At 43.3% G+C, this 23978-nt stretch overlaps 1 protein-coding gene across 1 annotated transcript in view; it reads right to left on the reverse strand.

Moving 5' to 3' along the window:
- The window catches only part of CELSR1 (cadherin EGF LAG seven-pass G-type receptor 1), a 165965-nt gene that overhangs the window by 71787 nt on the left and 70200 nt on the right, over nucleotides 1–23978 (reverse strand). The window contains 2 exon segments of the mRNA XM_050708099.1: nucleotides 731–846; nucleotides 5618–5840. Of these exon segments, the coding sequence (XP_050564056.1) occupies nucleotides 731–846; nucleotides 5618–5840 (339 nt within the window).

A 23978-nucleotide genomic window follows, 5' to 3' on the forward strand; every position in this document is an offset into this window, starting at 1 on the left:
CCCCTGGGAGAAGGCCACGGTGACAGTGATATGGTCCATCCTGAGCTTCGCTTATTGGCCTTCCACTCAACCTGCTCCTGGAAGCACTAAAAGATGCCAAGTTTGTCCTTATGCAGAAAGAAAGCAAATGTCAAAGCCTCCAGTCTGTGTTTTCTAGCCCACCCTGGCGATGAGAGGGCAGCTTTGTTCTCATAAATTCATTGTGGTTTGCATGAAGGAGAGATGCTGTTAGAGGGCATCAGTGGATTCCAGCGACGCATTGCTTGTCACGAGGCAATAAAGAACGGCAGGCATTTTTCATTTGTCTGTTAGCTTTTCCTTTGGCTCGAGTGTATTTTTTAGACAACAGTTATGCACCTAGTTTTACTGATAGCGTAGTGTAAAAGCGCATAAACGCACAAAATTTATCACAGCATCATAAAATGAGGGTTCATTTACACAAACATTGGCTGTCAGACTAGTGCCAATCTTTTATAGTCCTCATAAACTCCGGGTTTTATAACTGATATGTTGACAAGCTCCTGCCTATGACAGCGAGCGTCACCACCACAAACTGCTACAGTCTGGATTATTTTGCAACACCCTCCATCAGTTGTAAACTGTACAACGTCAGCCAGTTACTCAATTAATGAGGCAGCAAATAGCTGTATAAAGACATGGAAGTACACTTCCAGCCAGACTGAGATCTCAGGACCCTAAGTAGAAGTGCTCGACTGGGGTGACACCTCACCTGCAGAGAACGTGAGCTGTATCTGCTCCTCGATGATCTCCAGCGCAATGAAGTCGTGCTTCTCGTTGAAACGCCCGTTGTAGAGGAGGAGAGCATTCCTTTCCCTGGTTGCGAACCTGGAACGCAGAGACCAGTAGTCAGGTCATGTTCCCAGAAATGCAAGACTTTGACTCCTTCTTTAGACAGAAAATTTTAAAATTAAGTAAGAGGCAGGACAAATACTTTATTTCACAATCGACAGAGGCAGCATGATGGAAATTACGGGAATCTCTGCAAAAATCTGCTGTGGCTGCTGACCCTAACAAAAGGTAAAATGATGCAGAGACACAACTCAGAGTGAGCATCTGACTCTACCCAAACAGTAGCAGTTATTACACTGTGCAGAGTTGGAAAGCCAGAAAGCATTTTGACATCAAAGGGGGAGTACTTGCTGCCTGCTTACTGTCTACATGCTGCATGCTACAAGGAGAGTCATAAACTGATCAAAAAGAACTGCTGGGGAGGCAAGGGGAAAAGAAAGATAAGAGGTATTTTAATAATGCTGTGCAGATAATCAGGGTTCCTCAATCGACAGATAAGTCACTTGGAGGGAGGAAAATAAACACTTTAATGATTCCAGCTCCAATGGGTGGCTTTTTGTTCCTATTTTTCTTGTGCTTCCAATATGGGATGTATCACACCTTTCCTGCGAAAACAGAGGCAACTCCACGTTCAGAAAAGCCTGCTTTTTGGTCAGCACAGAACATTTTTTAACAATTTCTGTGTGTTCTGTGCATTTTATAATTTTGAATTGAATCCTGTTATCTCTGGGGATTTACAGGCAGCTCCCATCTATTTACAAAAGCAAAAATTTATGACACTTTACATAAACACTTTCACAAAGATTAATATAGAAAGAGGGAAAGACAGGGAAACCATGGGAATTTCTTGTGTTTCCAAATGGCAGTGTAGTTTGATTTTGTATTTTGAACTTCAAGAAATGCGCCTGATTTAAATTAACCCACTTTTCCCACAAATGAATCAACTGCTGAGCACAGCCAGTGAAAACTGCTTTCTGCAGACAGAAGAAATTACTCTTGTGCGTGTCAAGAAATATCGGCTAGCAAGGCTCTCATGCAGTGCAACAAAAACCGCATTCAGAGATTATGAAAAAACGTCGAGATCTGGTATTTGAAGTAAATTTTTTCAGGACCAAAGAACATTTTTAAACAAAAATTGATTGTCAGACATATGTATGCAGTGGATCACACAGAGTAGAGATCTGTCAGAACTACGGGCCTGAATTTGAACTACATGGAAATGGGAATTTTTGGTCTATAAAAATGTATTATTTTTGAAGGAGAAGAATTAATTGGTCTGGTTCAAAACATATCAGCCAAATTCTTGAAATTTCCAATAAAGTAAAAACTGCAAAGAATATCCATTATATTCAATCATAATATTATATTACCATTTTGGCTACTTTTAATCATTTTAAATACATCCATTTATTTCTAAATATGTTTAACTTAATATAAAATAATATTTAAAGCAGTAAAAGTTAAACTAAATGAATTAAGACAATTCAGCTGAAATATTTCAATAGTATCAAAACACTGATTTAGATTTCACTTTTCACAGTCAAGTCTTTCATCCAAAGCAGTAAATCCCTGTAAAACATTTCATAAGACTGCATTTTTCAGTGGATATCTGCTTCATCAAAGCTGTTTTGATCAGATCTAACTGGAATATATATATATGCAAAAGAAATGAGAAATGTATGAGTAATGCTTCCTTAGTGGGCAGAAAGAGTTATTTTAACCAGCAATAGCAGGATGTTTACTTCTGTTTGAAAATATTTTTTTGGATATGCTTACAATTCTCTACCATCATTTTAATTTTAAAAAGGCAAAGTATTTTTCTACTTCTATACCTCCGTGTGTATTCAGTTCTATTCTTTGCCACTAGCCCAAGGCACCTTTTGCATCATGCTGTTAATTTAATACTGCTGCTTTTGAACTTGCCGAGGTGTCACCAGCAGGGGAATAAAAATATTAGTTTTTTAGTAGAAGGGATCTTTTTAAACTCAGGACATAGGAAACAAAAGACAAACTTTCCTCAAAGGATTTTGAATAAACGGTGAGAAAACATCTCCACTGACTGTGTCTCTTGGAGTGAAGGAGGAGTAGCAACTGCTGGGAGGAGGCAGGGAGGATGTATAGTGCTGGGAGCAGAAAGACATGCCTGGTCAGCACCCGACATAACCGCACAGCACAGCAAACAGGAAAAGTGTTTGGGGTAAATGTGCATGCGTGTTTTTGCTCTTCTACCCCTTTCATTAGGAATATTGTGGCATTTATCCTGCTAGCAGCACCACATGCTATATAAAATCTATGTGCCCCAAACAATTTTTGCACTGGAGGTCTTTGCTGCTCTGCTAAGCTTGTAACAATTATATGGACTTCAAAGAAAGAGCAAAATATATTAGTTATGGTACTGGAGTACACAAACATCCTGCTTTTTGTCAGGAGCAGGTTGTGAGTCACTGGAGGCTGAAGGAAGCCGGACACCCTGTCATATTAAGAATGCTCCTGAACCATAAAATATGCAGTGGCAAATTCTTTGTCTAATCAAACCACTGATTCTTGCTTATCCTCACATAATGTTTTCCACCTGCACTGAAGGATAATAAAAGCCAGAGAAATAACAAGTGTGAAAAAAAGTGAACTGCAGGTATGAAAAGCTAAATGTGTCCCTGTCCTGGACAGCGTGGGATGAAGCCTGGGATGACCAAGGCTTTTTATAACCACACTGAGTGGACTGTGCAGTGTTTAGCTTGGGACTAAATATGCCATCTTGGTTTAAAGATGGTGAAGAAATCCCAGGGCAAGCACTGCCACGTGAAGGCAGCTCGCTGTTTCTCAATAACCCCCACGCAGAGAATTTGAGTCACTTTAACTTGAAGCACCCTACACATCAAAGATCTCTTCCCGAAAGCCTGAAAAATGACACCATGTGGCTGCGGGGACAATCCAAGGGTAGTGCAGGTAATTTATGCTGGCAGCCAGCCTAGACCGCTCCTTTGTTTGCACTTACTGTGGGTCTGACAAGTCCAACGGAGCCTTTTGCTTCTCAGCTTTTCCCGGTGCTTAGATCTAAACCAAACTTCTCAGGCACAATTCGTCCCTGCCTTGGCTTGCATGCAAACCATGTCTGCACATCCTGATTTAACCAAAATTTCAAGAGTCCATAAAATTTCTGACCAGAAGTTGCCTGTCCCCTGCCAGATGTAAAACACCAAGCAGCTGCTGGACATGTGCCTGGTTTCGCCTGTCCTGAGCACTTTCTCTAGGCAGACACACAAACATGTCTGTTGTTGCTACCGTTGTTCTACCGACCAACAAACCCCTGACCTTGCCCTTCGGGGTGAGGGCTAACACGTTTTGTGCTATTTGCTCAAAGTCAGCCGTGAGGGACAACCAAAGGTCAATCCTGACCAGCTAAGCCATGGGAAAGCTGCAAGCCTGCACCCTCACCAGAGGAAACACCAGTGTCCATCCGGAGCTCTGACTCCACAGCGGATAAGCCCTGTGCCATGGCCTGAGCAAAGAAGTCTTCTCCAGAAAAGCTTTTTTTTCTAACCCTGGGAAGTCTGAAGGAGGGGAGGAGAGCCCTGTTGCACACAGTGTGGCTGCCACCATCACTCCCCTCACCCCAGAGCTCCTCGATTGTCCCTGTGGGTAAAGTGACAGACAGCCCCAGAAAAATCCGCCCAACGAGGATCTGTCAGGGCAGATAGGATAGGTATGAGGCCGCTCACACCTGGCAGCCAGGATGGGACCAGAAGCAGGAGCTGGTCATGAAGGCCAGGAGGAGTGAGGTGAGGAGCTGGGACAGTCAGGGTTGTCCCAGGCATGAGGCTGGGAATCAGAAGAGAGCAAGGACCTGAGGAGCACCAGCCTGCGCTCAGCCATGGCCTGACGAGACCTCATCCTCTCACAGGCTGGTAAACAGGGGAGGGGAAGAAGGCTCCCAAATAAGCAGCATGAATTCTCTGGGTCTGCAGCTGACCTGAGGGTCATGAGACCCAAAATGCCTCCTAGAAAAATGCCTGACATGCTCTAGAGGTGGCAAACCTACTTCCCATCCTCATACCTCTCAGGCCAAGGGCTGCTGAGATGTGGTCAGAGGTTGTGGCCCGGCACCACCCCATGGCCTGGGAAGGCCCCGGGGTCCCCTCTCCCCACACTGCACAAACCCGGGCTATGAGAGCAGGGGAGCAGAGGAAGGTCAGGAGGACACAGGCAGCCCAGCTCCCTCCCTGCGAACCAGCACAGTCCCAAAACCAAGCGGGCAGGGATTGGACCCTCAGTAGGACACACTGCGATGGTGACCTCCCCTGAGCCATGGTATCAGCTGCTATCCAGATACCGTCACTGCTGTTGGTCCCCCCAAACCTGTGAGGGTTGAGGTGAGCCCTCTCAGCTGTGTGCAGCACTTGGCACCTCTTCACCAAGAAAGGACCATGTGTATCCAAATACTAACCTCCAAAGCAGAGGAGGTGAATAAACTGCTTATTTTTAGTAAAGAAGTTTTTAGTGAAGAAGTTTTTAGTGAAGAAGTTTTTAGTAAAGAAGTTTTTAGCAAAAGTCTGTAGCACCTCAACAGCATCCTCCACAGGACAGAATGCTTTCAAATAATGGGATTATGCCCCACTTGCAGGAGTCAGTGTCAGAAATCCCTCATGGTGACCTCTACACATAGGTAATTTGTTTGGTTACAACGTTTAATGAATGTGCCCCAAGCTGGAGCAGAGAAGCCACCAGACCCAGGCCTGTGCCAGGACCCTTCCACATGGGGACAAACAGGGAGACCAGGGACTAACAAACAGGGAGGCCAGGGACTTACATGAGGGAGACGGTGAAGTGGAAGCGCTGCCGCAGCCCCTTGAAGGTGATGAAGGACTGCGGGGGGAAGCTCCTGGTGGTCATCTCGCAGTAGGGCCGCTCGTATTCGCCTGGGGGGCACTCGCACTTGAACCCCCCGATCAGCAGGTTGACGCAGGTTCCTCCGTTCTTACACACCCCTGGGGCACAGCGGCCGGAGCGGGCGTTCACCTCGCAGTACTCCCCTGGAAGGGCAGAAGGAGACATTAGGGAAGGCAACATCTCATCCAAGCTACAGGAGACACTGGGACCCCAAGCAGCAAGATGTGGGAGACACTGGGACCCTAGTGCTTCTGCTAGAACTTCAGCTGCTTTCCAACGTCTGCACCCAACTCCATCTGCAATCGAGGCACAAATCCACAGTTGCAGGGGACTAAGGATGCTGCATTGTCTTTCAAGTCTGAATTCTCGAGGTGGTTGAGAGTATAATCCTCTTTCAAATATTTGACAGTGTTGGCCCTAGTCTTCAGATTCCTTGGCCACTTTCACAGCTGGTGATAAATATAAAGCTGGTGATAGATAGACCTGTATGAGAGAAGATAGCACTACAATTTAAAAACGTGCACACTCCCTGTCAACCGAAATATGTGTAAATTGTTCCAGCATTTCACTGCGGGTAGGAAATTGTGTAAACAGATAAGTGTTTGCACTTCAGCTCGGCTGGAATTCGGCTTTGCTGCCCATGTCAGCGGCAGGGCGCGGCAGAGCCTGTGACAACGCTTGCAAAGCATTTATAAGAAAGAATGAGCAGGATGCCGATGACATATGTATTGCTTCCATATTTCCAGTGCATCCTGCAGGTGACAGTGATTTTCTGAACAGTTCAGAGATGGGCACAGTAATTTATGCAGAAGTTAAGGATTACATGTACCACTTGCTGAAGCTGCTTTCCCCCAAATGTTTCATCTTGACCCTGTTCAGAAGTCTGTATTAAGAAGAACACATCTTAATGAACACTGAAAAATCAGGTATCTTGCTTTGTATGTATATAATCTTTTCTGTTTTTTCCCTAAATCTGAATGTGGATCATAGTTTAAAAAAAAAAAACAACAAGTAGCAATACACTGTAATGTACAGAGGACATCCACTTTGAAAAATATGCTGTGGTTGGGACATCACTTAATCATTGTACAGAAACGTGGCCCTCTGTGCGAGTTAATTAGTTAACATTTATGTTTTGGCATGTGTCTTCCTAAGGTAACTGTGTGATGCTCTATTGGGTGTTCAGATCCTGCCTGTAAAACTGTTCACAGAAATTGGAGATGGCTTATAGAGTTGAATTTTACTCAGTAAGTACAGTCTGACAACTAAACGCTACAGAGCAACAGTACACAAGACAGCCAGCTGAAGGAACACATTCCCATCAGTTTGATGTTTGCATGATGACTCGCTACAAGATTATATAATTACATTAATTCAAACACAGTTAAAATCGTGCAAACACATTCCTGGAGGAAAGCAAAAGCAGCAGGAACTGCGGGCAGCGACTCACAAACGAAGGCAAATTAAAACAGAAAGCTGTGCTGCAGCAGCTGCTCCCCCAGGTTCCCACGCCAGCACCAGCCGCGGTGGAGCCGGGTGGGAGCTGCTCCGGGAGCATCGCCCTGATCCAGACCCGGGGCTGCACCTCTTTTTGGTGGCAGGCCGTCAGCTGCAGCGGTTTGCAGCTGTTTCGCATGGTTTGGTAGCACCCCTGGGACAAGGCGAGGGGACAGTACTGCTGCATTTCTCCTTGCGCATCAGCATCACGCGCCGTTCACGCCAGTACGACGTACACTGGTGAAATGCCTGAGCAAGTTCAACAGTGCTGTAATCATTTGCCAAGGGAAATGTATGCCATCCGGGTAGGTTCAGGTCCGGTGGCCCGCAGAGGACCGACCTCTGCTACCTGTCCCTACTCCCATGACCGACGGAGTCACCAGACACCGCCTCCAGATGAGTGTGTTTGCAGGCATCTCCTTGCAAACAGTATATGGGGCTTTCCAGTATATTTTAAAAGGACATAATACAAGGCACAAGGGACCAGAACAAATATCGCTATAATAATAATTCTCACAGTTAACAAATTAAAAAATAAATCTTTCCCACCATCCTAGAGGGTGTGCAAGCCCAAACTTCTGAAGTAATAAACCGTATAGCCAAGGGTTCAACTTCAAGCCTGTGCTTAGAGCTCTTCTGATTCACGACTGATGTTCTCATATTCTCTTTTTAACATTAAGATGAAATGCTGTGAAAACCACTTGATAAATATCTCCCCGTTTCCGTTTATTAACTGTGAGTATCAGGTTAGGCAAGATTATGTAAAGACACCTTTCTTAAAACTTTAATGAGGAACTCAGCAAGATTAAAATGCTCTACAATGTGTTTCTTCTGAAAGAATCTGTTTATATCATCCAAGACAGAAAATGCCCTCAGTGCATTGAAAATGCCAAAAATGCTCACACAGGCATCACATGCACGATGAGGACATTACAGAAAGTGCTTTTTGATGATGTGTGGCATTAGCAGAGTCAACCTCCCCTTAACCCAAGAACTGCACAAATCTTGCATACCAAAACTCTACAAAAATTCGAAAAACAGAATTTCTACATAAAGGCAAAATACAAGTTTGTCCCTTTAAAAAAACAGTACTAGGATATTTTATGAACTAACTCTCCAACTCAGAGTGGAATCTAATCTTCAAGGCTTTCTGAAAACAGAATGATATATTTGGCAACAGCAAATAATGGGCAGACCTGAACACACACGGAGAAAAAGACAAGACCCAAGCAAAAAGGAGAAATTCCTCTCACTGCAGCATGCTCTGGAAATGCCATGGCAATACAGAGGGGTAATATAAAAGCCTAAGCTGGAAGTCACTAGAGGTTCTGCATTAACTCTGTGATGTAACAAGAACCAATCGGCCATTTGTCTGGGTACCTACACAGGCACAAAACTATTTAAGAGAAAAGAAAGCTCATAGAAAAGATCTATTTAATTATGTTTATTATTGCTTTTTATTATGATGCTTAAAGAAGCAGTTAAAAAAATAGCAGTTCAACTTTAAATATGATCCTTTGTCCTATATTCATTCAGCTGTAGCATCATTGATGTCCCAGTTCCTAAAATTATTCTGAATTCTCACTAGTCTGTAATGTAAATGAGAACTGAATTTGAGGCGCATTCTTTGATGCTGAATTTTCATATTTTGTGTATATTTACCGAAATATACTGAAACAGCATTTTTGCAATCTCTACAGAAACTCCAAGGCTCCCTATGCTTTAAGGTGCAAAGGTCTACCAGGAAACTTGACAAATCCTTATTTACCATTTCTCCAAAAGCAGAAGCAGTGCCTGGGCTTATTTAGAAACACGGCCTTGGTGGCTTTATTAAGTAGCCGCCTGAGCAAGCGTTTGAGGCACTGCTTTGATCAGGAGCACCCAATCCATTCTGGCAACACAACGCCCCTTCGCGCAGCTCTGCAGCTTGTCACTCCCAAGGGCGGCCACCTCGCCCCAGCCACATCTTCGTCCCACAGCACTGTCCTGCGGGAGTGCTGAGGCCTGAAAAACACACAAAAATGAAGCGAAGCCTGCATGTACTCGAAGGAAGAGCTGGTTGCTGGCTGACGTGAAGAAGCCAAGGTCGGAAGCCCCTAAGGGAAGAGCTCACGAAGGAGCCAGAACGGAAGGGATCTCCATCAGGCACAGCACAGGCATTCAGGATGAAGAATGAGGAGCCTGTGCGCCCGCTCCAGCTGAAGGTCAGAGGGCTGAGCCTGCAGAGGAATCTCCGCATGGTTGGAGGCGATGTCTCGCAGTCCAGTGGGAAAAGATAGTACAGAGAGGAGGGCGAGCTGCTGCAGGGGGCTGCAGGGGCACAGGTGAGAAGAGCACAGCCCAGATGGCCACCGCAGGCAGCCTGGGGATGGTTTGTGAAGCTGGAGATGTCGGCGTGGCTCACCCTGCCACCCAGGCTGCCCTCCACTCCTCACCATGCTTCCTTTGTTAATATAATTTCGTTTTTTTCACATTGGCCGACTTTTGAGGAATCGCCTAAAAAACTACTTATACATCACAACTCGGTGAAATCCACGCAGGAAACATCAAGCTTAGTCCCTCCAGCTGCTAAATCCAGAGCATGTGCTGTCAGATAACACGGGCCGTGTCTGCCCGTTATCTGCTGGGCAGATTCTTGGGCTGTGAAAAACTGCCGGACCAAACCCGCACGTGGTTTACTGTTACAGGATAGTGGCTGATCTTATTTTCTCTCCATTAATATTGATGACTCTTAAAGATACACGTCCTGCGGCTTTTACACAGCCCTTTATGTCGTGTTTCCCAGTTTTAAAGCCCTTGAGATTACGACAGCTGCGCTTTTGACACTGCTTCCTACTCTAAATCGTACCATCTTTCATATGCCTCTCCTTCATTTTAGGATTAACTTTACAAAGACATTAATCATAACATTTCTCACAGGAATTTCATGTAAGTGGGGGCACCATGGTATCAGGCATAATACAACAAGAACAGGCAAAGAAAAGATAGGCTAGAAAATGGTTTCATTTGGTCCCCCCCTGACATAGTCCAAATAAAGTAATGGAATAGTTTGATGAATGAGCGATAAATGATGATAAACAAGTGAAAAAGAAATAAAAGTAAGCTATTTCAAAAATGAAAACCTAATCTTATAAATGCAAATACGTTGTGAGCTGAACATTATGCACACCAACAGCATGCTTGCATGCATCGGAGTCGTCTTTCCAGAAACCCGCCTGTGGTTTTGTTGGTGAGTTGCCTGATGACCTTACAATGACAGACAATGCATAATGTTGGGAAACTTGCTGGGAACAACGTGATGGCATTGGAACAAATACAGAGTTATTCTACTCTTCAGTTTACTACAATATCCCCGTTTAAGGACTAGTCCTCAAAACTTTGTACAATTCTCTGATGGTTTACAACTGGTATACTACATTAAATATATATATTTATACACAGACCTGCACTGATGTTCTTGTTTCTTTTTCTTTTGCAGGTTCCCCAGACACGTATTAATTTTTCACTCAGTGTCTGTAATTGTTTGACTTGAATTGATTCTTCTCTCCTTTCCTCCCTCCTGCCATTTGCTCTAGATACATACTAATCTCGTTCTCCACACTTGTAGTTGCTTCATCAGAATGGAAAGCATTTTGAGAAGCTGACTTAAGCAGCCAGCCTAAAATGACATACTTTAAAGTGGAAAGGAGAAACCACAAGAAATAGGACAACTGAATTCTTCAAGAAATCCCCGTTGACCCATCGCCCTAATAAAGAAACAACCAAAGTTAAAAGATTATTTGGTATCTTGCACATTAGGGGAAAATCAATTCTCTTCCTCTACATAACTAAAACACTACTATCCCTAAAAAACAGCTGGAACTAAAGCAATCAGTGTGCTAATAAAGTTGATAAAAACATATTTAAAAAAAAAAGGAAAAAATATTCCCCAAATATCCGTTTGATATATGATTTTAAAATCTGCTTCGTAGTGGATGCAGTGGATGGCAGAGATGCAAGGTGACTCTTGGAGGAGAGAGGAATGCGGTGGAGTGGCTGAAGCCAGGTCCATGGCCTCCCCTGTCACCTGTTAAAACAAGTCGTCTTCCTCCCAGTACTTCTCCTTTTTGTCCCACTCTGCAGGACTCCCACTTATAGACCCATTGTCTATACAAATTAGTACAGAACCAGCATGGAAATCTGTACTGGGATGAGATAAACAGGGTGGGATTCAACGCCCCCACTCTGGGGACAGTTTCACCACTGTTTAGGCTGAGAGGAGTTACCATAGTCCTCTTTCCCCAGCACATTGCACTTTCCTGCCCCTCCTTTGTACTCATGTAATCCTGAAGCAGGCTGATTTGCAGAGCTAATATGGCAAAACCCCACTGAGACTGACTTTTCTAATGTAGGGTTAATGATCTTCTGCTTAGGCCCCTCCTAGGATCGATGGGATGAATAGCACAGCAGGCACAAGGGAAGGAAGCAGGAACATGCACCCAGTAATAAGAACGAAGGAATGGTCTTAGAAAGGTTTAACTGTTATGGAAATACTGTTTTAAGCTATTTTATACAGCTCATGAGTGGGTGTAGTGGCTTACATTTGACTTGGGTGAACTGGATCAACACCTACAGCAGACACCCACCTCCCTTCACAGACTGTGCAAGCACGTACTGCAGGAAAATTGACTCCTGACACGCCTCCAATGTAGGCACAAGTCAAGTAATGAAAATAAATAGGGGAAATATGCCCATAAAGAGAAGTTAATGGCTTTGGTGGCTCTGTGGGGCATGAGTCTATTCCCAGAATCAAACGGGAGAAATCAGCCTTACTTGCCAGCACAGTCCATTTGCAAATGAAACATTACACAAACAAACCAACCCAGAAAAATACTCTGTTGGTTTTATGGGAGAAGTCAGAGAGCAGTTACCCAAAGTTACCAAGCCACTCTGAATGAGGGAGAAGTTGGATCAAACAGAAATTGGAAGCCACCTGTGCATTGGTGACTGTGATTCATTAGGGGATGGCTACATTCACAAACCACTTTACACAAACAACATAGAAGTGCCATTTGAAGAGCAGAGGCAAATTTGGGCTCCCTCAAAAATCAGTGGCCAAAGCCCTGCTGCCACTTCAATGCCAGAAGCGCTCATTAGACTTAATACTGACATTGGTGTTTGTTGCTTTGGGAGGTTCCTCCATTAGCCGGCTACTAAATGTTCAAATTAGAAAACACGCTTTGGTGTTTCCTTTTACATGTTAATTTAGGTTTTCGGATTTGGAATCGACCTAGGAAAATTAAAGTCAGTCCCAACCTTCTTACAGGGAGAAACATCAGCTTAATGTCCAGGAGTCTCCCTCCTCCCGCTTGCTTTCTGCTCCCTTTGCTGCCTTCTGCACTATAAAGGCAGATCACAAAAAACAGGGTAAAGTACAATACATGCCCAAACCTACACAACCACACTCCACCTATAGATGAGCGCCTGTGCGTGCACACAAACACACTCTTTAGGGCTAAATCCCACTGAGTCATGACAGCTGGCCTTTGTAATTTAAGATGCTAACTCTTCCAGATTTAACAAGATGTATTTGCAAGAGAGCAACCTGAATTTAAAACACTAAAATAACAATAAAAACATTCCTCTCGCAACCTATATATTTATAGCTTGCCAAGTAACTCTCTGAGGTGATAGACATGATCCTATAATGATTCTCAGAAAATCACTGTTTTATCTCTGGATATGGTTTAATTTCTCTTGTGGGCACAAGCCCTAAGCTCTGAGCTGGTGGGAAGAGATGGCGCAGAGCTAGCAGTGCTCTCCCAGCTGTACATCATTGCTCTCCTCCACCACCACCCTGCTCCCCGTTCCGGGCCTTTTTCCATGAAGCTCCCCCCCCAGCATTCCTGACAAGTCACAAATCAGATTTCCAAATATCACAGGACTGGGTTAAAGGTTATGTGATCTTTAATCATGAGATGCTCAAAAATAATGAACATGGGATGTTTTTCTTTTTTATTTACTTTTATCTGCCCCTGAAACTACAGGTGGCATCCGCTGGCCCCGAGGCATGTGAGGGCTCTTGGTGGTCAATTCCAGCCTGAAACACACATCAGAAAATGGCTGCTCCGAGGGTTCTCACGATTCTCACTCCCATCCCAAGGGGAAGCTGCTACTCACCCCTTCCCACTTCTTCTTCCCATGGGGTCCTTGCAGTTGGCCACTGCACCCTGGCTGCCCCATGGCCCTGAGATCTCCTGGGAGATCCCACAACAGGAAACTCCTGTGGTCAAGTGGGCAAGGGAAAGGCCGGAACCCCATCCCACCTGCTGATCCTTCAGGAAGGACCCTTCCCCTACAGCGCTAAAGTAGCACCGCACTATATTTTACAACAACAAGAGCACGGGAAGCTCAGGTCCCTTTCTCTTGAGCTTTTTCAGGCCATGCACTGCACACGGTGACACGGTGCCGAGCTTCTCGCCAGTCCAAAACCAGGCCCATGCCCCTGTGCAAAGCACCAAGCACTAAGTAAATATGTGCCCCTTTTCCTCACCTCTTCCCCTCCCCGATGATAAAACAAGGCAAAATAGAAGACACCCTGAAGGGATGGATGGATGGATGGATGGATGGATGGATGGATGGATGGATGGTTTGGGATTTGGGGCTTTGCATTTCAATGAGAAGGAATAATTGAAAAAAAATGCTAAGGAGGATTAGTGATATTCGGGGCATGTCTGTTGGAGAAATTAATTAATCTGTTGATTGCAGAAATGATGAGCATGTTTTCAAGATGATATATGCTCTACTTGAATGGTCACTGGACCTTGTACCTCCCATGTGACTTCCACCAGTGTTGACAGGAACAGAGCACAGGCAAAAGTCATAATTGAGTCTTGGGATTTTACAACTCAGGCATTAGCATCAGTACTCCCAAAAAAGCCCCTGTGGATTGTTGAAAACTCTTCAGGCCACGTCTATCACCCAGGACTATGTACCACACAAAATTACACAAGAGAAAAAGGAAGCACACCGAAATTTCCAGTTCTTGTTGAGTTCTGTGGCAGGTATATGTTGTTATACAACTTATCATAATGCAAATTGCACTGATTTGGGGTAAGATACAGTGATGAAGCACTGCCTTTCAAAGGCCTAGGCTTTATCTCTGGATATATTTAGTAAGGGAAAAATTTGACTGTAGATGTTCAAGATAAAACCCTAATTAGCTTATGTCATTGTGTCTGCAATTTGCATCATCTCTTACCCGGAATAAACCTCGTGGAACAGACCTTCCTAAAAATCCTGCTTTCCTGCCATTCTGTTAAAACCAATGGGAAACCCGGAGGTGTAAGAACAAGACACTCCTCCACACAGCAGAGGTAACTCATTTACAGAGGAATATTCCTCCCTCCGTTTATTTTTAAGAGAAACACTCTTCCTTTACCTTTACTACATATACACCCGATGTCATTTTTTTCTCTCTGCTCTCTGTGCCACGTGAGTTGTCTCAAACTGAGCAAGGGCAAGTAGAGGGGTCCCAAGGCTGGAGCAGCCCCTGCAGCTCACAGGACACGCTCCCTTAGGGACAGGTTTTGCAGCCTGGTCCTTATTTGCATCCATGTGCACCTGCATGCTCTGCAGCATGGGAACCAGCTGCCGTACCTGGTTCTCACATCCTTCCATGGGCAGCCAGCGTAAGAAAGAAAAAGGTCACTCGTGACCTCAGCACGCATTTGCTCAGATGACCAAAAAAGATTATTTTTGCAAAGTAGTGATTTTTACTGGGCACTGAATGCCACATGGGCACCGAATGCCACCATGGGCACCGTAACTGCCCCAGGATGCTGTTTCACAGGCCACTTCAGACCCACACAGCCCTTTTCAAAATATATTAAGCTATTTACCTGACTGAGGAACGAAAGCAAGGCACGGTGGCTGTGCTGTGTGTGTGCAGTAATGACTTTTATCAGCAGGAACTGGGAGTCGGAAAACTAGACATGCTTTCAGGCACAACCCAACTTCCTGCCCACTTTCAGCCTGTTTTTTCCCTAAACTGCTTTCCACGGAGGAGGACACCAAAAGGGCTGCAACTCCCAATTCCCAAATTGTAGGAAAACAGCTCTACAAACCTGCATTAAAGGGACATTAGTGAGAGTTTGCATTTCATGTTTTCCACAAGCCTGAAATATTCACAGAAAAATCTTCCTCTCACGTCTTCTGTGTAATACACCACTATGGTAGAAATGATGGCATCGGGGAAACAAGCAGACCTCAAACAAACTCATACCCCTTAACGTCCTAGGTGGTCGCAAAGCTTTGGTGGAATGAAGCATAATGGCCAATTAGTGAGAATACTCGAGGAGAAGCCATAAAATATTAATAAAGCAGCTGAAAAACATGCTTAAAGTAAATCTATTATTGTAATTACATCTTGGGAGGCTGGCATTTCAGAGCTTTGTATTTTCATTTTATAGGAGAAGTGTTAGGTTAAAAGAAAGTTATGCTGGGAAGCACAATACAACTGTCATTATTGCAGACCATGAGTTCAGAGGTTTTCCTTCATGGGGTATTTAGAACCAGCAAAAGCAATCTGATGCTCATCAAATTCCCATTGTTATACATTTAAGGGAAATTTTGAAGGAAAAAAAAAAAAAAGCTCCTTTACTTGCCAAATGCAAAAGATTAGGGTTAAAAAATAATCTCATAATCTTATGTTTTGATAATCCAAAAAGTATCTCTGACATGGGTCAGTAAAAATAAACTGAAAACAAAAAGCAGCTTAATCAGGGAAGCCGACGTTTTCTTACTGACTCCTGTAAAAAACATTGCAAAGTCACACATCCTGCACTGAAAATCTTGAAATCGGTGTCTTTTTTAAAGCAGTAACTTTTTAAAAATTTTTAAACAGACTAATTGATAACAAATGCAGCCAGCTTCCACAGACTGTAACCCTTCCTAAAACAGTTAATAGATTAAAATTCAGCCTTTTTGTACAGTAGTTTCATTTTGAAATCACTTTAAATGATTACCTAGTCTTGATAGAGTTAATATAGTTTACTGTGTCATCTAGATTGTGTTTGATTAATGAAAGACACTACTCTTCATAATAATGTTTCTTAAAATGAGCACATCGGTGTGCTGACCTCTTGCAGGTCGGTTGTCCTAGCTACTCAAAGTATGGGTTTTAATTATTATATTGAAAACGTCTCTTATACGGTTAGCTAAAGAGAATTTGAGAGCCCAAAGTAACGTATCTTTACCTTGATTTTTAGAATCAAACAGAAAATTCATGCTGACGACTGCCCTGAAAGCTGGGCTGACCAGGGCACGGTACAGTCCCGGGTCCCCACCGGGAGCAGGGGCTGCGGTGCAGGCAGTGAACCGTGATGCTCTAAACAAAAGAGCATTTGCAACAACAATGAGGCTGCAGTTCCCACCACGCTCTGCACAACTGTATTGCGGAGTCGTAATTATCTTGATGTTCAAGGCCAAGTGCCTCAGCCTGGTGCCCAACTGTCGAAACTTTCAGTCATCGCAGCACAAAGGACTGACACACAAGGAGCTGCACTTTTTTTCCTCCCTAACAGGACATCACCCTGAGACCCTCCTCTCTGCACCCAACCATCCTTCCTGCTGGCTCTGCGATCGCTTTCCTGTTGTTTAGCTACTGATGAAAAGAGAAATGGCTAACCCCGGAATTACAAATGTTTTTCACAATTTGGTCTTACTCTCTTTTGTTCAGTTCTGTTTCCCAGTTTTGCAATCATAGCCAGGAGAAAAGGAGGCCCATTACCTTGTTCCTTAGAAGTTACATTTTTATATATATATATATATATATTGTTTTGGAAGATCTAAAATATTTAATTCCAGCCTTCCTGGAACTCTATTTTTTAGCCTTCATCTCTGCTATGAGAATTGTGAGGGGGTTTCCAGAACGTGAAGTATGTTGGAAAAAAACACTACCTCATGACGATTTTATCTTCCCCACAACTAACTGAAAGGCAAGTGCCGTTTTTGTTGGTGGTGGGTTTTGTTTCTTCCCCCTTTTTTTCCTCGTCTCTTCTTTTTTTCCTATTTGGTTTAGTTTCAGCAAACAACAACCCATCGAGACACCTAGCAGTGGTAATAAAACACTTAAAGGGTAGTCTAATGCATGGGCTATTCTGACACTTAGCAAGTGGGTGTTTTGATGTATTAGAATGCATTTGTGTGGCTTGCATGCATTTTAAAATTTCATCCAGCTAGCCTGTCTGACACACACACAGAAAAAATAAAACGATGAGAAAAAACCCCAAGTCATATGGTACACATGGCTCAACTTGGCTAAATTAATAAAAGCACAATCGTAAACTATGGTCACGGAGAAATTTGCAGCAGTTTAATAAAATGCCACTTAAAATATTTTAATTAAAATTCACTTAGCGTGTGTAGTTTCTCTCAGATCAATGTTCTTCAATGGAAATACACATTCACAATGAAGGTAGTCCATGTGGGAACTTAGCCACGTCACTAAGGAGAGGTTTTACATGTACCTGTAAAATTATAATATCAAATAGCTCCACTTTGTGTAATTACTTTCCACCTTCCCCTTTTTTTAGTTACACCAATGAAGATAAGCAAATGCATTACAACAAAGGTTTTCAAAAAGCCTGGGAGAATTGTGACTCCCATTTAGGTGTGGTAGCAGAAATCCCATGAATATAAAATCAGGAGTACAAGTCAAAAGCAAGTAAGAGCCCCAGAAAATGCTGAAAATTCATGGAGCAAGATCTTTCAAAAAGACAAATACCTACAGCAGGTTCAATACATTAAAAGAGAGTTCTCATGTAAGCTAGAACAAAGAAAATCCTAAATTTTTAGAGAATCCCAATTTTTTATTAACTGGAATGGCAATAGGTATCAGAGGTGCTCAACCTGTATTTCTCTTCTATTGAAAAAAAAATGATAGGGTCATGTTCACAGGACATTTTCTTGTCGAGAGCAGGGAAGGAGAGGAGGCCAGATGCCAAAGCCAAGCAGGTGGCAATGCCAGGTCAGCAGCCTGCCTACTCACGTAACCGTGAGCACGCCAGTAAGAACCTACCCCCTCCCCAAATTACAATATAACATACATCAACGGTATTAATAACGGGCAGGTGTAAAAATGTAATCGTAAGCATGGGATCCTCCAACAAGTGATTTCCCACATCCTTCAGACACTGTTTTTTAGCTATATGCTATTTGAAATTGTCAACAACTGGAAAGAAAGCCTAAGATCATCAATGATAAATTCTGCAGGTGACTGATAAGGGGAGCAGGTAAATGAAGGGAAGACCAGACCAGCTCCCCAACCATTTTAAGGAAAAGTAGAACAATGCATGAGAAAACCCAGGTAATGAGCTGTAATCACTAGGCAGGATTTTCTAGACCCTAGAAATTTTAGACCCTATCATTTTTCTAGACCCTAGAGATTTTTGACCCTATAATTCATAATTGTTTTGGAGACATATGACTAAGGTAGCTTCTGAAGGCAGGGCTAAGTGATTGTATCGGTGAGGGACCTGTTGCTTTCTTTTACAAAGCACCCTTCACGCACCCACTACAAAAAGGCCTGCTAAGAGCAGGAGCCTCGTCAGACAGCCGCTGTAAAACTAATTGAAAAGAACAAACAAAGCAGTAAGTCCGTAGCTACGTTTCCAGATGACTGCAAAGGGCTTTGATCAGCGCAAGAATTTCCATGGGGGAGGAGGAGAAGACACGAGGCTCCAGAAGAGGCACCCAAACCGCCGGCAAATGCAGGACTTCAGCTGAACCAAAAACCATCCACGTGCAGCAGAAGGGCAGGGGCAAGGGAGGGTTGCTGCACGGCTGGGAAGGCTTTCAGGCTTCAAACAGTAGCTAGTTGATACACATCGGGATGAGGGTAATGTGATAAAACTCTTTTCCGGGCTTTCGGAGAAGGCATAGCAGATTGATGTTAGGGCTGCAGGCCATTTACACAGTTTGAGAAGTGTCAACAAATACACCACAGTAATCCAATTAGAGCAGGCTTTCTGCATCCTGACAAGTGAGCATAGGTTGAAGATTAGTTGAAGGAAACATCCGTCAGAGAAAAATCTAGCTACAGGAGAGGGGGACCTCTTCAGTGACTCCTGTGATAATCTGATACAAACTCCAGGCTCCAGATGTTCATCTCCTGTGATTCAGCAGCACTGACAGAAATACAGTCCACAGGAGCGTGACAACATTTAGAAATTTAATAAACTTCAGCTTTTGACTCTATTCTATAAAAATGTAACTTTACTCTGTATTAATTATTTCAGCTGTCTTATGGGGCAGTAGTTACACAGTTGTGCTATCAGCTTCAGGTCCAGCTGCGCACCACGAGGCTCCAGCCCAGCCACGAGGCTGTTGTGTGCTGGCCCCATCCCTGCACGCCCTAACAGTGAGCAGCACTGCAAAAACAGGCAAGGACACATCTCAACGTGCAGGGGCACAAAAAATCTCTGCAGGTGTGTTAGAGTGTGTCAGGAAAGAAATCTCTCTCACAGGGCTCTTCTCCAGTTTTCCAGCCACCAGCAGCCCAGACATGGCTCACAGGAGCTGCCTCTGCTGCTCTGGATTTTGCCACCGACTGCTTATATGTGACCTAGAAGATGCTGCGCCTTGGTTGCCATCCCTTTGAGTAGGGGGACAGCACCACTCTTTCTCAAAGGGTTGTCTCAGAGGCTTCATCTGTTCAGAGTAACTTTTGCAGAGTCCAAAGCAATCCTTAGATGAACAGTGCTTTGTATGGGTACAGCTTGTAATGAACTGAAGTCATAGTTCCTTGACCACACATATACCCAAAGGCAAGAAGTTTGCCTGCTGATACCTCTTCATCTGAATATCCCAAACCAGTACTAATTTTCAGGAATCCATGATGTAAAATGGACGTAACAGTAAAAAGAGAGAGAAGAAAGTAACTTTCACAATCGACTGCTGTGCTCTTCAAATGCAGCATGCACTGTGTAATACTCAATGGAAGACTTATTATCCATGGCTAATTGCAAAGAATAGGTTGTATAAGTTCCTTATATGTTTAGATATTAAGTCAGCTCATGAGACAACATCTGTGGTTCATTGCTCTGTGGCATGGGTAAATGCAATGGTCATATGGGGAAACTTCAAAGCACTGCGAGCCAGATTTATGAGACGCTACATCTCCCAGTACATAGCTGAGAGGTAAAGATCATAAAAAGAGGAAAAGATAGGCTTTTCCAGCTTTTGCACCAGTCCTGCTCTGAAAAATGTTTGGAGGAGCTCTGCCTCTGTACTGCTCACAGAGCCCTCACCAGCTGGCCAAGAGCTGTGAGCTCCTGGGGCTTGGAGAGGTGCCGGTCTGTGCCTGGCTGCTGCCAGCAGCAGGGATGAAGCTTGCCACGTCCACATCAACTCAGATGCCTGCTTAGTCAGTAAAGGCAGAAGAGGGTTTTCCTTACACAAATTTCATGTGGATTAAACAGAGAAAGTTGAAGAAGTGATGGGAAAGCTGTGCAGAGAACAAAACTAAGGAGTAGCAATCCTAAGGAAGGATCCTGTACGTGTATGCTCATTCATCTCTCCATCAGGAGTGAGAGAGTCATCTCAGCTGCAGTGAGAGATCCTCAGAAATCAAAGGAAAATTGCATTGCAGTTAAGTCACTACATACACCCAAACAGCATGGCCTAGCATTGCTGAAAAACAAGAAAAAATTCTAGACACCCAGCATTATACAGACCTTCTTACTTTGCAGGAATGCAACCACCCCAAAAAAGCTTTCTCACAGTATGGCCATTCAGAAACTGCAAGTAAAAGAAACCAGGTATCAAGAAACATCAGTCAACATCAAGAAGCAATGAAAATTATTAAAAGGCTGAGAGTCAGCAGTCTTCCTCGACTCTTCCTGCATCCAGAGTCAGCACAAAGATTTCATTAAAAACTGTTAAGACTTTTTGCAAAAGGGGAAAAGATGCAGCCTTCAAATCTGAAATTGTTAAAAATCACCCAGCACCCTAATAAAAGTATTTGTATTCAAACTCTTAAAAATTAATATACTGCTTTTTACAGCTTTAGACCTTGCCACTGTTTTCATATGTTTGCTGTATAAATGCACCTGGAAGACAGCATCACAGCCTTGAAACGGGGACTAAGGGACACTGTTTAGGTAGCACCAGTACAAAATACTGTAGTTAACTTCCTTTCATTCAACTTAATACTTGAATGAGGTATCCTTCAGAGAGATGATCCATAAAGCTGACCTGTACTGTGGACAAGGTCCCTACTTTTATGGGAGTGTTTGGGAAGAACAAAATTCCTTATTCAGTGTCTCGTGCTCAGGACGAACTTGGTCACAGGTGTCTGAAAGTGCTGGCAAAGCCCCACAGCCCTGGGGTGATAAACTGTGTTCAGCCCTGCCATTGAAAAATGATGGTCTAGGAGTTAAAGATGCCTAAAATACCCATAGTAAGATATGCTGTACAAGATTTTGCTGTTACACACCTATGGGCGCAGGGCTTTAGCAGAGCTGCTAAGTGTAACCGAGACTGGAATTTCAGACACTCTCGCCCAAGATAAAATGCTCATTACGGCTACCCTGGCTGCCAGCTTTCTGTCCTTGAAAGCTGAAGTTCTTCCAAATAAATCTCTCTGGCCTGAAAAATGAGAAACTGGTATCAGACCAAGCAATGAAATTACTATCTGAAGGGTGGATATGAGTTAAGAAACCAGAGAACCAGATCTTCATGTTTGCTTTTACTGCTAGATGTTGTTTGAAAGAGCCAAACACTGAGAACTTGCTGACCACCATGAATAGGGCCTTCTGGCATGACTCTGCAAAACCAGCTACAATTACCTTCTCGTGGCACACAGAGAGAACTCACGGCAGCGAAGTTAGACGGCACGATTTCTCATGTCAATATGGTATCACAAAAAATAAATGAGGACTAAAAAAAAAGTATAACGTGCAAAAGATCTCTAATTGCTGTATTTGATTACTACAAGATGTATGACCACTTAAGATTTCTCCCCTCTCTGAAGTGAAATCCAAGGAGAGATGCTGAGGATATGGGAAATTCTCTGGCAATATCTTTTTTCCCTAGAAATTGCTCCTTGCTAGGGGAGAAGTAGCAAAGGAGGCAGAAAGAAAAAGAATGCCCTGCGCTAAGGAGAACTGTGGGAACATCAAATCTCTTCCTTATCTCAGGATTTTTTTTTTTTTCCCTTTGGATTGCATTTGTTCTGTGTGATTCAATTTTACTTTGGGGAATTGAGACCACAGAGGAGAACAACAGTGGCTGCTGCTGAGCAGAAGGACCGCAGGCACCGAGCTGCCACAGGAGCTGATGGCAGGGCAGGAAATACATCCAAGTAGGTGTCCACAGCTATATGGCCTATAGGAGGCCCCAAGGTGGGGCTGGATGTACAGCTAATTAGGGAACTGCTGCGGCAACCATGCCCCCAAAGCGGTGTGGATCACATTAAGCATCCACCCTTCAGGGGTTTGCGCCTGAGGAGTGCAGACATTTCTACCTCTGCCTAAGCCCTCACCTGTAGCTCATCTCAACCGCTCCTGCAGCACTTGAAGATACACAGAACGTAGCTGGAAAAATGAAACAGGTTTTCCACAGTGTCTGAGTTCATTCAGTCTGTTGACTTAACTTAAATTACGTCCTTTAAGCCTGCAGTCATGCACACAGCTCCCTGCTGTCAATAGCACCATTGTCAGCGTGCACTGTTGTTCACTACTGTGCACAAGTTTCTATACAAAGAACAGAATTTAAAGCAGTTGCTGTTTTGAAAAACACGATTAAAAATATATGTCCTTGTTCCCTCACCTCCTTCCATCACAGGAAGTGAAGCTAATTCCAGCTCACCAAAAACTAGCCAGTATTCAGGTTTCAAAAATATCTTATAAGAGCTCAGTTTACCTTTGTGCAAGTAACAGAAGACTCCTGAAGACAGAGGAACTTTCAACATGTATAAATGACTAACAATTACATCAAAACAAATGGAGGGCTTCAAAGCAGGGTGGAAAAATGGAGGGAAATTCCATCTGATTATGATAGGACATAATTATCTGCCACAGGAAATAAATGCTATATTTTTAACAGGTGACCAGTCAGATAGATTCAGTACAGGGTTATGATTGTGTAGTGATTTATCATCGAGTTTCAGTGTATGTTAGCAGAGAGATGATAGATCTTAGTATTTTCTTGCAATTATTTTTCTACATAGGCTCTTAATTGGGAAATTGAAACATGAGAGCTGCCAGAGCAGGCTGCATTTCATTGACTATTACCATTCATATTTCATCTTTTACAATTATTTCAGAGATTCCTAAGTACCTCATGTTGGTATGTTACTACACTGAGTTTATCCCATGGAAAAATATCTGTAATGCCTGCATCTCCCAATTTTCAGCCTTAGCAACGCTCTGTCCATGCCATCAGCCAAACACTGTTCTGCTTTTCCCATTCACAATCGCTGCATTATGAGTCAATACACACTGCTGTTCTTGAAACAAACCTATACTGCTTAAATGTTAAATAGATATAAAATCTGTATTGTTGCAAACAATAAATATTTATATGCAAGCAGCAAATGCAATGTTATGATTAATAGATCATAAACCGAACTTACAAATTGATATGAACTTATTTAAAGAAAGGTCAAAAATTGTAGGCAAAATAATGCAGTTCTTAAAGGAGATCGGGGATAAGATTCAACAATAGATCAAGTACTTTCTAAAATATTTTTGGTAATAGATTGCTTGTTGATAACATTTTCCACCTCGTTCTGTAAAAGGGGT

The sequence above is a fragment of the Cygnus atratus genome, chromosome 1 (assembly GCF_013377495.2).
Source record: "Cygnus atratus isolate AKBS03 ecotype Queensland, Australia chromosome 1, CAtr_DNAZoo_HiC_assembly, whole genome shotgun sequence".
Lineage (NCBI taxonomy): Eukaryota > Metazoa > Chordata > Aves > Anseriformes > Anatidae > Cygnus > Cygnus atratus.